General features: G+C 37.6%; 2 protein-coding genes across 2 annotated transcripts; both read right to left on the bottom strand.

Annotated features, from left to right (window-relative positions):
- Positions 1–2,594: 2,594 nt before the first annotated feature.
- On the bottom strand, positions 2,595–9,196 carry LOC125074938. The gene is made up of 5 exons (XM_047686422.1): positions 9,123–9,196; positions 8,155–8,323; positions 7,531–7,700; positions 7,213–7,379; positions 2,595–2,796 (listed from the first exon to the last, which is right to left on the bottom strand). Exons 2-5 carry the CDS (start codon positions 8,321–8,323, stop codon positions 2,595–2,597), a joined length of 708 nt encoding a protein of 235 aa, XP_047542378.1. The 5' UTR covers positions 9,123–9,196.
- Positions 3,919–5,277, bottom strand: LOC125075037 (leucine-rich repeat-containing protein 34-like). The gene has a single exon (XM_047686589.1). The coding sequence runs from the start codon at positions 5,269–5,271 to the stop codon at positions 3,919–3,921; it is 1,353 nt and encodes a 450-aa protein (XP_047542545.1). The 5' UTR covers positions 5,272–5,277.
- Positions 9,197–15,352: the final 6,156 nt, after the last annotated feature.

The raw sequence follows: 15,352 nt of genomic DNA, 5'->3' as shown, positions 1-15,352 counted from the left end.
TTATTGTAGCATATTAAATAATATTTTGCATATTTTGTGCAAGATGGTTCGAATTTAAGCAAGCACCAAGTAGTTTGCTTTTCAAGAAAAAATCAATATTTTTCATGAAAAACAAACTTTACTACTTCACATCCACGTATTTTATTCATGTGATCATGTCAGCTGTTGTAGGTTGGTAGGTATTTATATTGGGTCTGATATTAAATTATATTTTATTACCCCTATACGTATATATGGGCGCTCGGCCGTGCTGCCATCTGGTTTCAATGTGTGTAACAAATCAAAACAAAACTATACCCATGTAACAAATCAAATATATGTTCCAGTATGTATCCAATATATGTAACAAATCAAATAAAACTTATAATCTGTAAAGCGACATCTATCAGTTAATTTGGGACTTAATAATACAGGAAATATTATTATCTACTCTTAGCAATAAAGTAAGTAAAATGTAGAATAATAAATTGTAATTCATATTTTAGAATCAATCTTAGATAATACTAAGTTATATTTTTTATTGGAATGTTGAATGTATCAAGCAAGTCATTAACATTTGTTTTGTACCTATGGCGTTAAGCCTATGATTTCCGGACAGATTTATTATAATAAATACCGAATTAAATAAATTAAGATTTAATAGAAGTTTTGGTTAAGGCAATTATTAACTAACACTGTTTAAATAATTTAGAAATATAAATATGATCTATTTTTGTCATAAAATTTGTTTTAATAATTTTGAAATAAAAATAGGTATGATTTCTTTTTGTCAAGAAATGTGTAAATTTGTTTCGCCCGGTATATTTTTAATATAGATAGTGACAAATAATTAAGCTAATTACAATATATTTCGATTTTTAATTAAGATCAAAAATAATTTTATATTATTTTTTTATTATTATAAGCCATTAATAGTTATTATGTTTGTAACAAAATAAATATGGTCTTGTTGTTGATATAAAAAAAGGATATCGTAGTTTAGTTACTAGAAAAGTAAGTTCAGACTTCAAGCGGGCATTCCTTGGCCAATTGTTGAACTATTCAGACCATTAAATTTATTAATGCAAATAGTGTTTTTCTGCAACATGAATCCCGGAGAGAATTCTGGCGAATCGCCGACATGTACAAGGTAAACAAATAATACCTAGTTTCCGACTTCGCCAAGTTAATACATCCTTTCTGGGGCACAGTATTCGTTTCTATTATAAGTTATTTTTAATTTGACTTATTAAAATGTTAAATTAAAAAATGCGTGGACTTAGAATTTATTGATTTCTAGGTAGGATATGTCAAAATTTAATTGTACGTTATAGTCGCGTCTATGAAGCCGTAAAACAGGAAATCTTCGAAAGTTCTCAGAAACAGCTCCTATTTTGATCATTTTTTATTTTTGTATTTTGATTGCCTACTTGCAAAACTAATATTTTGATTTTTTTTATTTATACATACTACATAAATTTGTTTCGAATAGTTAGATAATATCAACGCTTCGATGCAATAATCCAGTATTTACAAAACTCAAATTGTACAGGACAAATCCTTTGTGTTTTTTCTTTATATTATGTTCTGAAAGTACATAATAGTACGCCTAATAAAGTAGAAATAATCGATTTAAAAAGGTTTTATTAACTTACAAACCAAAAGGAAAAAGTTTGCCTAACGAATTATCTCATTATTTACACGAAGAACAATCGATGACGAGGAGCGTCACGATTCACGAACGATGATTCAAGTAGCACATCGAACGAACTTACTTGTAAATGTGATTTTGGCTTCGTTCAAAGTAGAATCCTATCATTTCTAATACAAACCACCAAGTGACGACTCGATTATTTTGTAATTCCGCCAATCATTTATAATGCACTGACAAAACGGTTTTATAAATGTTGCCTGTCGCAAAAATAAAACCAATATGGCTTGAAACCTTTATTAAAATCTAACAACATAATATGATATAAGTATCATGCTTACTATGACGACATAAAGTAACGAATTTAGTTTATTTATCAAATAAATATCATTTATCTATCTATTTAACATAATATTTAGACTTATTACTTTAAATTATTAGTTATTACTTTGGTAGATATGACTAGAGAGTTATAATATTTTGCAATAAGAATATTTTATTGCTTCTACGTCTTTTGACATTCTTTCACTAAATTAAACCTACTAGTTAAACAAATACAGAGTATGGTACAACAATCTATGAGGAATGGTCATAACGAGATCACTTGGCTGGACGAGCTCACCGCAAGTGCTCCTGTAATAATTATAATAATATTGATTCCTCTAATAAAAGTAGTTAGTTATAATTTACTTTATAATGACATAAACACAAGTTACAATTCTCGGCAAATTTCTCGAGACTATTAATAAACTTTGCTGGTTCTCTAAGCTGACCAAAATGAAAAACGTTTCAGGCATCGAGCTTAGCCCAAACAAACTGCTCTTATTTTTGTAATATAAAATACATATTTTATTATGAGAGGCTTAATATAGGTAGTAAAATTTAACATATACCGCGATTTAGCATTCCGATTAATATTCGGAGTCATAAAATATTCCTATAGATAATTTGCCTAAAACATTTCTTAATAAATTTCTAAAGCCATCAGCTTTGAATATTTCGTATCCTGCTCCACTCCAGGGAATCTGAAGCCCTCTTTGGCCAGGTCTTCGTATGATATTTGGTACAGGTCCTGGAAACCAGCTTTCTTGGCGACGGCTTGAGATGCAGCGGCGGTGAATACGGTCGCCGTTACTTTCACGCCGATCGCTTTGCAGAGAGGAATCCTGAATGAGAGTCAAATCAAAATAATATATATGTAGCTGCTCATTTTGAATTATCGTAGTGTGTGTGTTATATATCTATATATATACTAATGGACCTAGGCTACTTTTCTTAATGCAACCTTCGGGGGGGGGGGGGGGGGATAATGGGGAGAGACAGTTTGTGCGCTATAGCTAAAGTTTCATAAATATCGCGCGGGTAATCCCGCAGGTTTTGGTAGAATAGGTGAGGTGTGTGGTACCAAACTTCGACTTTGAAAAATGTTTTCATTTAGTAATGTCATTACAATGTGGTATTTATATAAAGTATGAAAGTACGAAATAATCTATTATAAGAAGAATTAGTGTAACTTTCCGAATGTCATCATATAGGTCACTTGCGGGAGGCAGTGCGGATACGATCAGGCGTATCATTGTTATACTGTTTTGTAATTATATTCGCTAACATATAATATACTAGCGACCCGCCCCGGATTCGTACGGGCGCAATGCTGATACTAAATATATTACAGAATGTCTTACAACGTTCACAGTTTTTCAGCCATTAGACAATACAAACCACTATGTCCGATATGTTTGTAAGGGGCCATATTGATCTATATTAAATTCACAACGTATTTAAGGAAAATAAGCAGTTATTTCTCATACAAAACGATTATTAGAGACCTTTTAAGGAGTACAATACTGCAAAACGTTATTTTGACCTATCTCGTAGGGTTCAGCCAGCGTTTGCAATGCAAAAATATGTTTATTTGCGACATTGTGCATGTATTATACATACGAACCTTCCTCTTAAGTAAATCTATCTATTATAAAAAACCACATCAAAATCCGTTGTGTAATTTTAAAGATCGAAGCATACATAGTGACAGGCAGCGGTAAGCGACTTTGTTTTATACAGTGTAATGATTCTTGTAATAAATTTATTCAAAGTAATTTTGTTTTGTTAATAAAATAATTTTTGGAATAAATTATTCAATTATTAAAAAAAATACAGTTTTAGAAAAAACACAATTATAATCTATATAATATAAATAAAAAAATTTAATCAATTGAAACAAGTATTTAATTTTAATAAACAAATCATTAAAAATACCAATATTATTATGGCAAAAGAATTTAAAGTCAAAATGTATTTCTATTGGCTCTATCAAGTCTATCCCGTTGTTTACCATCTACTGTAACAGTTTTCTTTTCTGGCAACACATTTCTTTTTATATGGAATATGGGAAGCGCGTATCCGAACTCCAATTCATTATAATATAAATGTTTATTTCGGTCTGATGGGTTGGGATAATATGCCGCGTGTAGAACTCCATCGACTTCGTAGACTTTAACATCGATCGTGTGTTGGGACAAGGCCCCACTGAATAGCATTCGCTCGATAATCTCGCAACTCGGATGACCAATTTTATTACCCCATAAGTTTAAAAAGCGCAAATAAAACGTCTTTTTTATCGTATGTAATAAATTGATAATACCACCGTCTGTAAGTCTGTTATTGGCCACATCGAGGGCACGAATTTTCGAATATGGCAAGCCAGAAGTCAAGGCTATCGCTCCAGTGTCGTTTATTCCATTACCGGCGATAATTAGTGAGCTTAACTGTGGATTTTCCTTCAAATACTGCCCCAGCAACTCAGCACCGTAATCGCCAATTTTGTTATAACCAAGATCTAAGTATATTAAAGTATTATTCCGCCGTAAGCCCCGAACGAAGTATTCCATATCGTGCCCGATCACTTGGTTTTTTTGTAAATGTAGCTCGGTTAATGTTGAATTTCCCTCTAGCAAGTACTCGATATGATACGCCAGCCATTTAGTTTCATAGGAATATCGATTAAATAGCGGTACGATTCGGCTCAGATCGATAACTTTCACCGTCTCGTTCCCGTCATAATCTTTTCTCAGGGCTGTGATTATATGAGCTAAGCTCGTCAAAGTTATATTCGTTTCTCCTACGTCACAGCACTCAACACTGACATTATTTTTAAGAAAGTCAGCGAAATATTCGCCACCTCTCACACCAAAATCGTTCCCATTCAACCTTAAGCACTTCAATCTAAATAATGTTGCATATTTAGCTAAATTAAAAACGGACGTTTCGGTTAGTTGGTTGTTCATTATATTAAGATTGACGACACTCGATCGCCCTTTAATTAGAAGTCTTTTTATTAGCTTAAAGAATCCCGCGTCCGTGATGTTGTTGTAGCTTAAGTCCAGCTTAACAATTAGCCTAGGAGAGGTCTTCACATGCCGGCAGAGCGCTGGAATGTCTTCGTCGGTAATTCGGCGTTTATATCTCTCGTAAACATCTTTCCCTCTCAGAACTAAAAAAGCAGTTCTATCTGAATTTCTTTCCGTGAACAATTCAAAACGTATGGTATTGATTTCGTGTCGTTCTAACGGTTTCGGTTTTCCTGTTATTTGTCGTAATATTTTTATTGTTTTGCAAATACATCTTCTGCGTTTTTTCATTTCTTGTTAATGTAAAATCTTCTTCCGTGTATTCTAATACAGTAATAATTATTATGGTATAAAATTCGTACATACAGGTATAAGTGTCAAATGCCATCTTAATAACTTGTCAAAATATGCTATACAAACTTCAAGGTGTACAAATAAATTACAATTTTTTTTGTCCCATTTACTGTTGATACACATGGACCTTGGAGTAGTGCAAAAAGCTTCATTAAAAGTATAACACCTCGCCTTGTTACCTCCACTGGTGACGAGCGGGTGGTTCGTTTTTTGCCCAGAGGATCGGAATTGCGATATATACTCAACACGGTCATGATTTATATAGTAACTATTTTTAATCCATATTTGTATATATTTATAGACTTCATGTTAATAAATCTTATTAAATTATTAAATATTATATGTAATGTGAAGACTGATTTATTATACATATAAAGGATACGAATGTCTTACAAGCCAAAAAAATTGTGTTGTCGGTAAACGCGAATGCATTTTCGAAAAGTCAAGAACTTCTTTTAGAAGTTTACATAAACCAGACTCTTTAAAAGTTGATAGCGGAAATGTAACATTTGTAGTTTGCTTACGATGATGAATCTTAAACAAAATAATACTAATAAATTAAAAAGTTAATAATAAATCATAATCTATGTTTTTTTTTATTAATAACGTGAAAACTACGGGACCTATCGGTACGAGATGAGACGAATCGACGCGGAATCGTCCTTAGATGGTCACTTATACACATTTTTTAATGTCGTTGATTCTGCAACCCTTTTTCAGAATTAAAGTTGAATGTCCAGCGACGCGAGTGAGTAACAAGTAACTAAAACTAAAACAAAATAACGTAGGACTTAGACTTAGAACCTACAGCTAACATTTTATGTTTGAATCAAATATTATAATAAAAGGACCTAAACAATAAAATATGAATATAAATACGTATTCGTTAAAATATAATCAACAAGCCGCGCTCGAGATCGTACTGCGAGGACGCGATGGAATGCTTAGTATTCCAGCTGAAGATATTTCTAATTTTCTCGTCGATGGAATTCTATTATATGAGAAATAGAATTCCAATACGTACGCAATTAGGACGAGGTATTTGTTAAGCGTTTTATAGATGTACACCCATATTGTAGCTATAATGGTCCGCTTAACATCAATATTTTGAAGTGCTAAGTCTGAAACATTAAGTTCGAAGGGTGAGCGATTACACTTACTTACTACTTATTTTTGGCGCATTTATGGCGTGAGGGGGGATTTTTAGATACGTACTCCTTGCAAGGCAAATGATTACGGGTAACAGTGACCACTTACAACAATATAAAGTCTTGTTGTTTGACCGCAGAAATGTTCATAATTGGGACGAACTCTCCGGGTATCGTTGTGATTCTATTTTCATACAAATCAGAACTACCAAATTATTTGTCAAGTTTGTTGTTTGTTTTCTCAATTAAAAATCATATATTACTTTAGTTGTTAACTTAATTTATATCAAATTATTTAGTCAAAAAGATTTTTGACACAAGTTATCTTGAAGTTTTGATTACTATGAATTGTTATTGATGTTGATGTAAGTGGTGGGCGGATTTTCAAATGGGCTCTTGATGGTAAATGATCATACTCATAAACATTTGCACTGTAAGAAATATTAACAATTTCTTACATCACATCAATGCGCCACAAACCTTTGCAGCTAAGATATTATGTCTCTTATGTCTAGTTATACTGGCTCACTGACCCTTCAAAACGAAATACAATACTAACTACCACCAAGTAAAACTACTACGAACTTTTTGACTGTTATTCGTAAATGTAGAGACAAAAATGTAAGAAAACCTTTCGAAAGAACATACATACATGTTTTAGTTAGTCTTTTACGGATTAACTTAATGAAACGTGACAAAGTCCTATCAGGCTAAGTTTCGCATAACCTACCTTGCCAGTAATATCTCCTTGCCGATGCCGCATCCCCTCCACTTAGGATCGACCACCAGACCGTATGCTGTCAAGTACTGCTCTACACCGAATTTGGTGAAGATGTCCACGCTACGACTCACTAGGTCCACCGCACCGAAGAGCTTTGCCCATATTTTGTCAGCAGTCTATTTAATAATATGACTTTTAGTTTAGACTAGTGAATGAAATGCTTCGATTAAGCACAATTAGATGTTGTTTACAAATGTCCTCTTTGTTGAAATTGTAAAAGAATTATAGGAGAAGGTGGACGTAGAGCAATCATTTCAAGTTTCTCACCTTAAATATTTCTTCCTTGTCACTCTTTGCGACGACAGTGAGCACGTTGACTCCAATAATCTCCGTCACGTCATCTTTATCTTCCACGCAGACAACAGAGATCTGGTCCTTGAGTGTGTCACGCCAAAGCTTCTCCAGTTCGGCTAACGCCGCCGGGTGCTTTTGGATCTCTTCAAACGATTTGCATTATTACGGTACGGAGAATTTATAGGAAAGGAGAAAATTGTTATTTTTGGTATCTGTGATGATTTTTTAGATAAGAACTATTTAGTCACTCCAAGCCTTTTAAGAAAAGGAGGTTTAGTGGAAAAAAGTAACTACTAAGTTCTTTGTTGGTTCTTCTCGGTATAATCTATATTCCGAACCGTTGATTTTGAGTTTAGCAGAAGTATCAGCTTACTTTAAACTTTATTCTCGAATCGTTATTGCTTGGGAACTATTTTGACTTTTCTAGAGAACTGAATAAGTTAATGTTTTCGCAGCAAAATAACATAAAATAATACTTTTAATTCAAAATATGACATTCTTCCGGATGACATATTTTAAATGATTTTCATTTAAAATATGTCCGAAGTAGACCGATTGAAGTCCGATTGTAGACCTTTGGTTTCGATAAACGCATACCTATATACTTGCACGGAGGCTCGTCCGCTGTAAAATACTTGATCAGGAGCTGGACAGCTGGCTCCAATTGCTCATTCGTAACGTCCTGGACTCTAAGTTTGGTGCCTCTGGCTGCAAAACGGTGCCACACCGTCGGTAGGGGGATGTTAGCGGGGCGTATGTAGACCATCTAAAACGGGAAGAATATTACCGAAAAAAGGTTAAGGGAAGCCAGAGATTACCTTCTGTCCTTTATTTAGCTTAAGTAAAATATTTTCAACAATGAATTATTAATTATTATCAATTTTATTCTTTTTTTTTCACGTGGACATTATAGATGAACAGTTTGCCACTGAGAGGACATGGAGTCTAGAAATCGTATTACATTTATTGACCTCAAGAGGTTTATCTTGAGTAATGAACTTATAGCCGTTCGTGTACCCCCGAAATTAAAGTCAAAGGTTGATATAAATTATGGGCAGTACATACTTTTCCGAAAAAATAGTTTAGTGTTATAAATATTTTGTTAGTAATACTAAAATCAAATAATTTAGCAGCGATGTACAATATTAAGTTTAACGTTTAATTAATTCTATTAAGGTTAACGTTAGCGGTATTGGTATTGTTTACAAATCTCCTCCACGTTTAAATAGTAATAGAATATTCACTTCCCTCCCCCTCTTTGTGGGATAGGCTTCAGAAACCCCCTCATAAATATAAATGACGATCTGTTTGTTTACTTCGCGTCTGATTATTTATATAAATCCAGAGTTAACCTACTTTGGACACAATTCAAGGTATAATTGTCCTCTTTTGGGTGCAAACAATTGATTATAAAAATAGTAAAATATATCAAACCGGTGATGCACTAAAATAGTTTAAGTACATGTATATTCACAGAAATTGTTAATAAAATTAATTTGTAAAACGTGTAAACTATTCGCATACAAATAGTAAATACTATAAATTACGTGAAAATATAAACTTACCGTTAAGTTGGTTTGATGGGAGAGTGATTAAATTTGACCCGTCGAGGTGGCTCCAGCCCCGAGACTGAACGATCTTAAGGGATGCTGCAGGCGTGCGACACACCGCGAGATATACTGAGATATATGTTTTATTGTATTTGGTTGCGACACAGTGGTGTCAATTATTTCATAATAAATATACATTTATTTAATGTACTTACTTTTTGATAAAGTGTTTTATATATTTAACTGAATGTTAATAATAAACATATTAAATATTATGTTTTCATGTAACGCTCACATATGCATAGCTTCCCTTTGTGACTCAACTGAATCTTTTTGTTCCTTTCAAAATCAAAAGAATATTCAAGTAGGCTAATGAAATCACTTTTGAATAGTCATGTTGCAGTGTCGAGTTAAATGAAAAGTTATCACCGATTCGGAAAGTAGATTCTAACGAGAAAAACCGGCAAGAAACTCAGTTACTTTTTCACCATATTCATTACAGAATATGTCAATAAAGTACAATTATTTTTTTATATATTCTGCCTATAAATCAATAAATACTAAGTCTACGCTGTTTTATGTTTAAAATAATCTTGTATTGAGTAATATTCCTTATTTATCAATGTGAAACTATATGTAATGTAAAGCTGCCACCGACAAGAAACTCTATCTCCTGAGTTTCTCTCTTCTCTACCAAATATATAACATATAGTTAAGTGATTACATGACAGATATTATGTGTGTGTGAGTTCACTTTTGTCGTCATCATTTTAAGTTAATGTATTGCATGTCCAATTGCAAACAAAAAGCTTGAATTTCTAGTTACTTTTGTCTTTCTATTCAAAATTGTTTTTTATAGTCACTATTAAGTATATTACATTAGTCAAATTTATGGACTCAGTGTACCCCCAGCCGACAATAACCGCGTCATGGGATAATCTAAGCCGCTAAAACGGAATTTAAGTGCCATTTCATCGTGACGATATGTCGCGGTGTCGTGAAGCTGTCGTGAAGACATTTTAAGTAATTGCTTTTAAATTGTATTTATTTATAAGATATTTTCTATCTCATTTGCTCGCATTATTATTATTGTTTACTTTTTGAGACTGTATTAATTACGTAGGGCTACCGTTGAGGATGCAGAATGAAACCGAACGAATTTACTTAAGTGTTTAATTAAATATAACAATTAATTACTTCTAATTTGTAATATGTGACAATCTGTTCGATGTTAGAACAAAGAGTGAAGATCTGTAGTCTAAAGTACATTTAAATACGATCGAATGATATACCACAATGCCTCCCCATGGTATGGTAATTCTTGGTAGCGCTCGCTGTTCGAGAGGTCTTACGAAACAAAGCAGCGACGATGGCCACAAGTGTTAGCTTCGAGGAACGGTCGTGAATCAACAACATGTGTTAGCTTCAAGGAACGGCCGCGAATCATGCATGGTGTGCTTATTTTTTAACAACTCCCTCCGCAGGATCAGCAGCTATTTGGAGACTTTTGTCGAAAATAGTGCTAATAGAGACATAGAATCTCTGTGGCTGTCCTGGACTTCTTGTGTTTTGGTTGCCTCACTTTCCTTCTGGTTGATATGCATACATTGGCGACGAATGAGGACGATGCTAATAGTTAGTGCTGATACACCGCTAAGTAGGTAGACAGGTATAGTCGTGTGATAGAGCGTGTCTAAGTTCGATATTCGTCGAGTGTGAGTCAAATCTATACTATTCAATTTCAAGATGTTCTTCGCTGTCGCTTTGTGTGGATCCTCATTACTATATTCTATGTTCAACATTTTCAAAACTTGTCCTTTTATTTGATCATGGTGGTTAGTGATGGTGAAAATAGACGTTTGTAGAGCACACCCTTTTGGTATTTCAGCTAGATAGGTTCTACGAAGGTTTCTGTATTGATCTCGAGAACAGGTTAAGTGAACTTTCGTTAGGTTGGGAAAGCTCAGAACGTAGTGACGATCATCCAATTGTTCCATGGCTTGAGAAGATAAGACTACTGGGGTAACTCGACAGGTTTCATAGATATGTTGCTGGAGTATACGATGTTGAATGCAGCTCGTTTGCTCTCCATATTGCCGGTTTAAGTTGTCCTCTCAAAGGCGACCGTGACTGTACTTCGGACATTCTGTCTCTATATACAGTATGGATGGGTAGGGATTATAATTTTATTATTACTATTAGGGGCTAAGGACAATTTGTAAAGTATGTTGTTATTAGGATTCACGATTGGAAACTTAATTACCAAGATTATATCTTTATAATAATATCCTAATCTTAATAGATCTAAATATTCTCTAAAATTAATATGTAGCACTATATCTGAATCGTATAAACCTTTTAGTTTATTAACATAATTATGTGAATATCGTAATCGAGAACGGAAGAGTGGATGCTTTTAGCTCTTGAATGCCAATAGATTCTGTAGTTTTGACAATTCATGTGACAAATTGTCTATGTCATCACCTAGTATTGTAAGTAGGTGGGCTAATGAAAATACTTAATTGCATCTTCTTCTTTCCTAACATCATTATCTAAGATAGTTTTAATAATGTTCTCTATTTTCCTCTAGTTTTCTACTATCCTATCTGTAACATTTGAACTCTGGGATGCCCACTGCTTGCTTAAACTTATTTGATGGTTTATCTCAATGGCTAAGTTATTTTCGTTCTTTTGTAGAATAGCAATATCATTTTCGTACTTGAGTGCGTCCGTATAATCATAATTTCCAGTGATACTTTTGATTATGGAACCAAGACCGTTAAAGAGGCCTCTTTTTGAACGTTTTCCTTGAAAGGTTAACAATTGTTCTGACATATCATTTTATTTCGTTGCAAGATATTTGATATGCGGAGCGTAAAGTAACGACGTTCTATTTTTTAAGTCAGGTGCTAGATTGCTTAACTTTTCTCGAACAAATTCTAACCTCTTTCGCACATTATCTAAATTTATAATTTGAACAAAGGAATGGAAATGAGAAATGATTCTATTGGATCCTAGGTTGAAGGGGAGAATACTCGGTCCATTTTTTAAGCTTTCAAGTGTTATCTCGTCCGCTTGTCCCAGCTTCAGGACTTGAACTACTATCAACGCGAGTAGTGTTTTCTGTATCCTGTAACAGACGAGCACTATAAGGTACCCGTTTCAGGCGCGGCTTGGGTATGAGTCCTCTCTTTCTCTTTATATAAATATGTGTAGGTAAATCTGTTACAACTGTATCGTGTGTATAGCGAGCAGATAATTTCTGTCTATTAGCTAGGTTCGTTGACATAGATAGGTGCATACGTTAGCCCAGACTCGCATTTTCTAATAATGTTCTCAGTTATTTCAGTACCATGCTGAAGGGCGGTTTCATTAATGATTTGATATACCTTTAACATTCGCTTACGGTGATCTCCTATTATTATTATTTATTCCTGCAATAGGTGCTCTGTTATAATCATGTCTAAAGGATCCCGCGCGATTCATTTATACTTGATAGAAATACAAATAAATACCAGCAAGGTCTAAGGATGTAAAATATTGGCAATTACTTAATTTATCGTCGGCTATATTGGGAATGGTAAACTTGTCGTCTACAGTATTTAAGTGATCGGAGCGTAGACGCGAAATTACTGCTTCTATGCAATCTTGCTGTTTATTGGCATGTTGTTGAAAATATAAATTACGTTACCACGTTATTTACGCCCCAGACAGAAAAAAAAAAAAAAAAAAAAAAAAAAAAAAAAAAAAAAAAAAAAAAAAAAAAAAAAAAAAAAAAAAAAAAAAAAAAAAAGTAATAAGCCGATGAAAAACGTCTCCGCGTCGGTAGGTAGGTAGGTAGGTAGGTCGGTAGGTAGGTAGGTAGGTAGGTAGGTAGGTAGGTAGGTAGGTAGGTAGGTAGGTAGGTAGGTAGGTAGGTAGGTAGGTAGGTAGGTAGGTAGGTAGGTAGGTAGGTAGGTAGGTAGGTAGGTAGGTAGGTAGGTAGGTAGGTAGGTAGGTAGGTAGGTAGGTAGGTTAGGTTAGGTTAGGTTAGGTTAGGTTAGGTTAGGTTAGGTTAGGTTAGGTTAGGTTAGGTTAGGTTAGGTTAGGTTAGGTTAGGTTAGGTTAGGTTAGGTTAGGTTAGGTTAGGTTAGGTTAGGTTAGGTTAGGTTAGGTTAGGTTAGGTTAGGTTAGGTTAGGTTAGGTTAGGTTAGGTTAGGTTAGGTTAGGTTAGGTTAGGTTAGGTTAGGTTAGGTTAGGTTAGGTTAGGTTAGGTTAGGTTAGGTTAGGTTAGGTTAGGTTAGGTTAGGTTAGGTTAGGTTAGGTTAGGTTAGGTTAGGTTAGGTTAGGTTAGGTTAGGTTAGGTTAGGTTAGGTTAGGTTAGGTTAGGTTAGGTTAGGTTAGGTTAGGTTAGGTTAGGTTAGGTTAGGTTAGGTTAGGTTAGGTTAGGTTAGGTTAGGTTAGGTTAGGTTAGGTTAGGTTAGGTTCGAACGTGAACCACTCCGCCGGAGCGCAGGACCTTCTGCTGCAGTCCATGGCGGAGTGGCAGGTAGACCTGGCGGTGGCCTGCGAGCCCTACTTCGTCCCTCCCCTACCTCACTGGCTGGGGGACTCGGACGACACCGTGGCGGTTCTCACGAGGAGCGGAACGGGCCCCCCCCTCTCACTCATCGAGAGGGGCTCGGGCTACGTAGTGGTGGGGTGGGGGGAGTACGTCGTCGTCGGTACGTACTTCTCCCCTAATCGCAGCCTGGCTGAGTTCGAGACTTACCTCGGCTTAGTCAGAGCTGCGGTGGCCAGGCAGTCGCCGAAACCGATACTGGTTCTCGGCGACTTAAACGCAAAGTCGCGTGCCTGGGGCAACCCCGCCACGAATCCGCGAGGGAGGGCCGTCCAGGTGTGGGCCCTGCTCTCCGACCTGTCCCTTCTAAACAGGGGGCAGGTTCACACCTGCGTGCGACATCAGGGGGGTTCCGTGGTGGACGTTTCGTTCGCCACCCCTGTCGTTGCACGCAGAGTGGTCGACTGGAGAGTGGAGGAGGAGGTGGAGACTCTATCGGATCACCGGTACATCCGATTCGAGATCTCCACCTCTAGCAGGCCGGCGGAACCCCAGAGGGTGCCGACTACGCTGCCGAGGTGGTCTCTCGGCCAGGTCGATCGAGAGCTGGTCAAGGAGGCCGCCATCGTGCAGCGGTGGGGTTCCGCGGGGAGGACGGAGGGCGCCAGCGCAGAGGAGCTGGCGGGCCGCATGCGCAGTTCGCTCAAGGAGGTCTGCGATGCGGCCATGCCTCGGACCCGGCGCAGGGTTCCGCGCCGGCACGTCTATTGGTGGTCGCCCGAAATCGCCGACCTTCGGGCGACGTGCTGCCGGGCGCGGAGGGCCTACGTCCGCTGTCGAAGGCGCAACGGCCTCGACACGGACCTGGAGGGACAGATGCTGGACGCTTATCGCCAGTTGAAAAAAGATCTGCAGCTGGCGATAAGCAAGGCCAAGGAGAAGGCCAGGGAGGAGCTTCTGGCGGGTCTCAATCGAGACCCGTGGGGGCGCCCGTACCGCGGCGTACGCGGAAAGTTCCGCACTCAAGGCGCCCCCGTCACTGAGACGCTGCCGCCGGAACTCCTCCTGCGCCTGGTCGGGGAACTCTTTCCCCATCCAGGCGAGCATGTCCCTCCGCAGATGGCCCCCCGCTCCGTGATCGAAGACGCAGTGGCTCCACCACTGATCACGGAGCGGGAGATGGAGATGGCCCTCGGCCGCTTGAGGGCCAAGAACACGGCGCCGGGTCCGGACGGGGTTCCAGGGCGTGTTCTGTGCGACGCCCTGGAATTCCTGGGTGCAAGGCTTCGGGAGCTGTTCGACGAGTGCCTGTGCAGCGGGCAGTTTCCGAAGCCTTGGAAGGAAGGTAAGTTGGTCCTGTTGCCGAAGGAAGGTCGGCCGATGGATTCCCCTTCGGCATACAGGCCAATAGTGCTGCTGAACGAGACGGGCAAACTCTTCGAGAAGGTCCTCGCAGCCCGTCTCGTTCAGCACCTCGAGGAGGTCGGTCCGGGTCTCTCAGAGGCTCAGTACGGGTTCAGGGCGGGCCGGTCGACGGTCGACGCCCTGGACGCCCTGAAGACTCGGACGACGGAAGCGGTGGCCCGGGGGCAAGTCGTCCTGGCGGTTTCGCTCGACGTGGCGAACGCCTTCAACAGTCTCCCTTTCGAGACGATACGGGAGGCACTCCGATACCATGGGGTGCCGACCTATCTCAGGAGGCTGC

The sequence above is a fragment of the Vanessa atalanta genome, chromosome 29 (genome assembly GCF_905147765.1).
Source record: "Vanessa atalanta chromosome 29, ilVanAtal1.2, whole genome shotgun sequence".
Taxonomy (NCBI): Eukaryota; Metazoa; Arthropoda; class Insecta; order Lepidoptera; family Nymphalidae; genus Vanessa; species Vanessa atalanta.
This window is presented reverse-complemented; position numbering and strand designations above follow the sequence as displayed.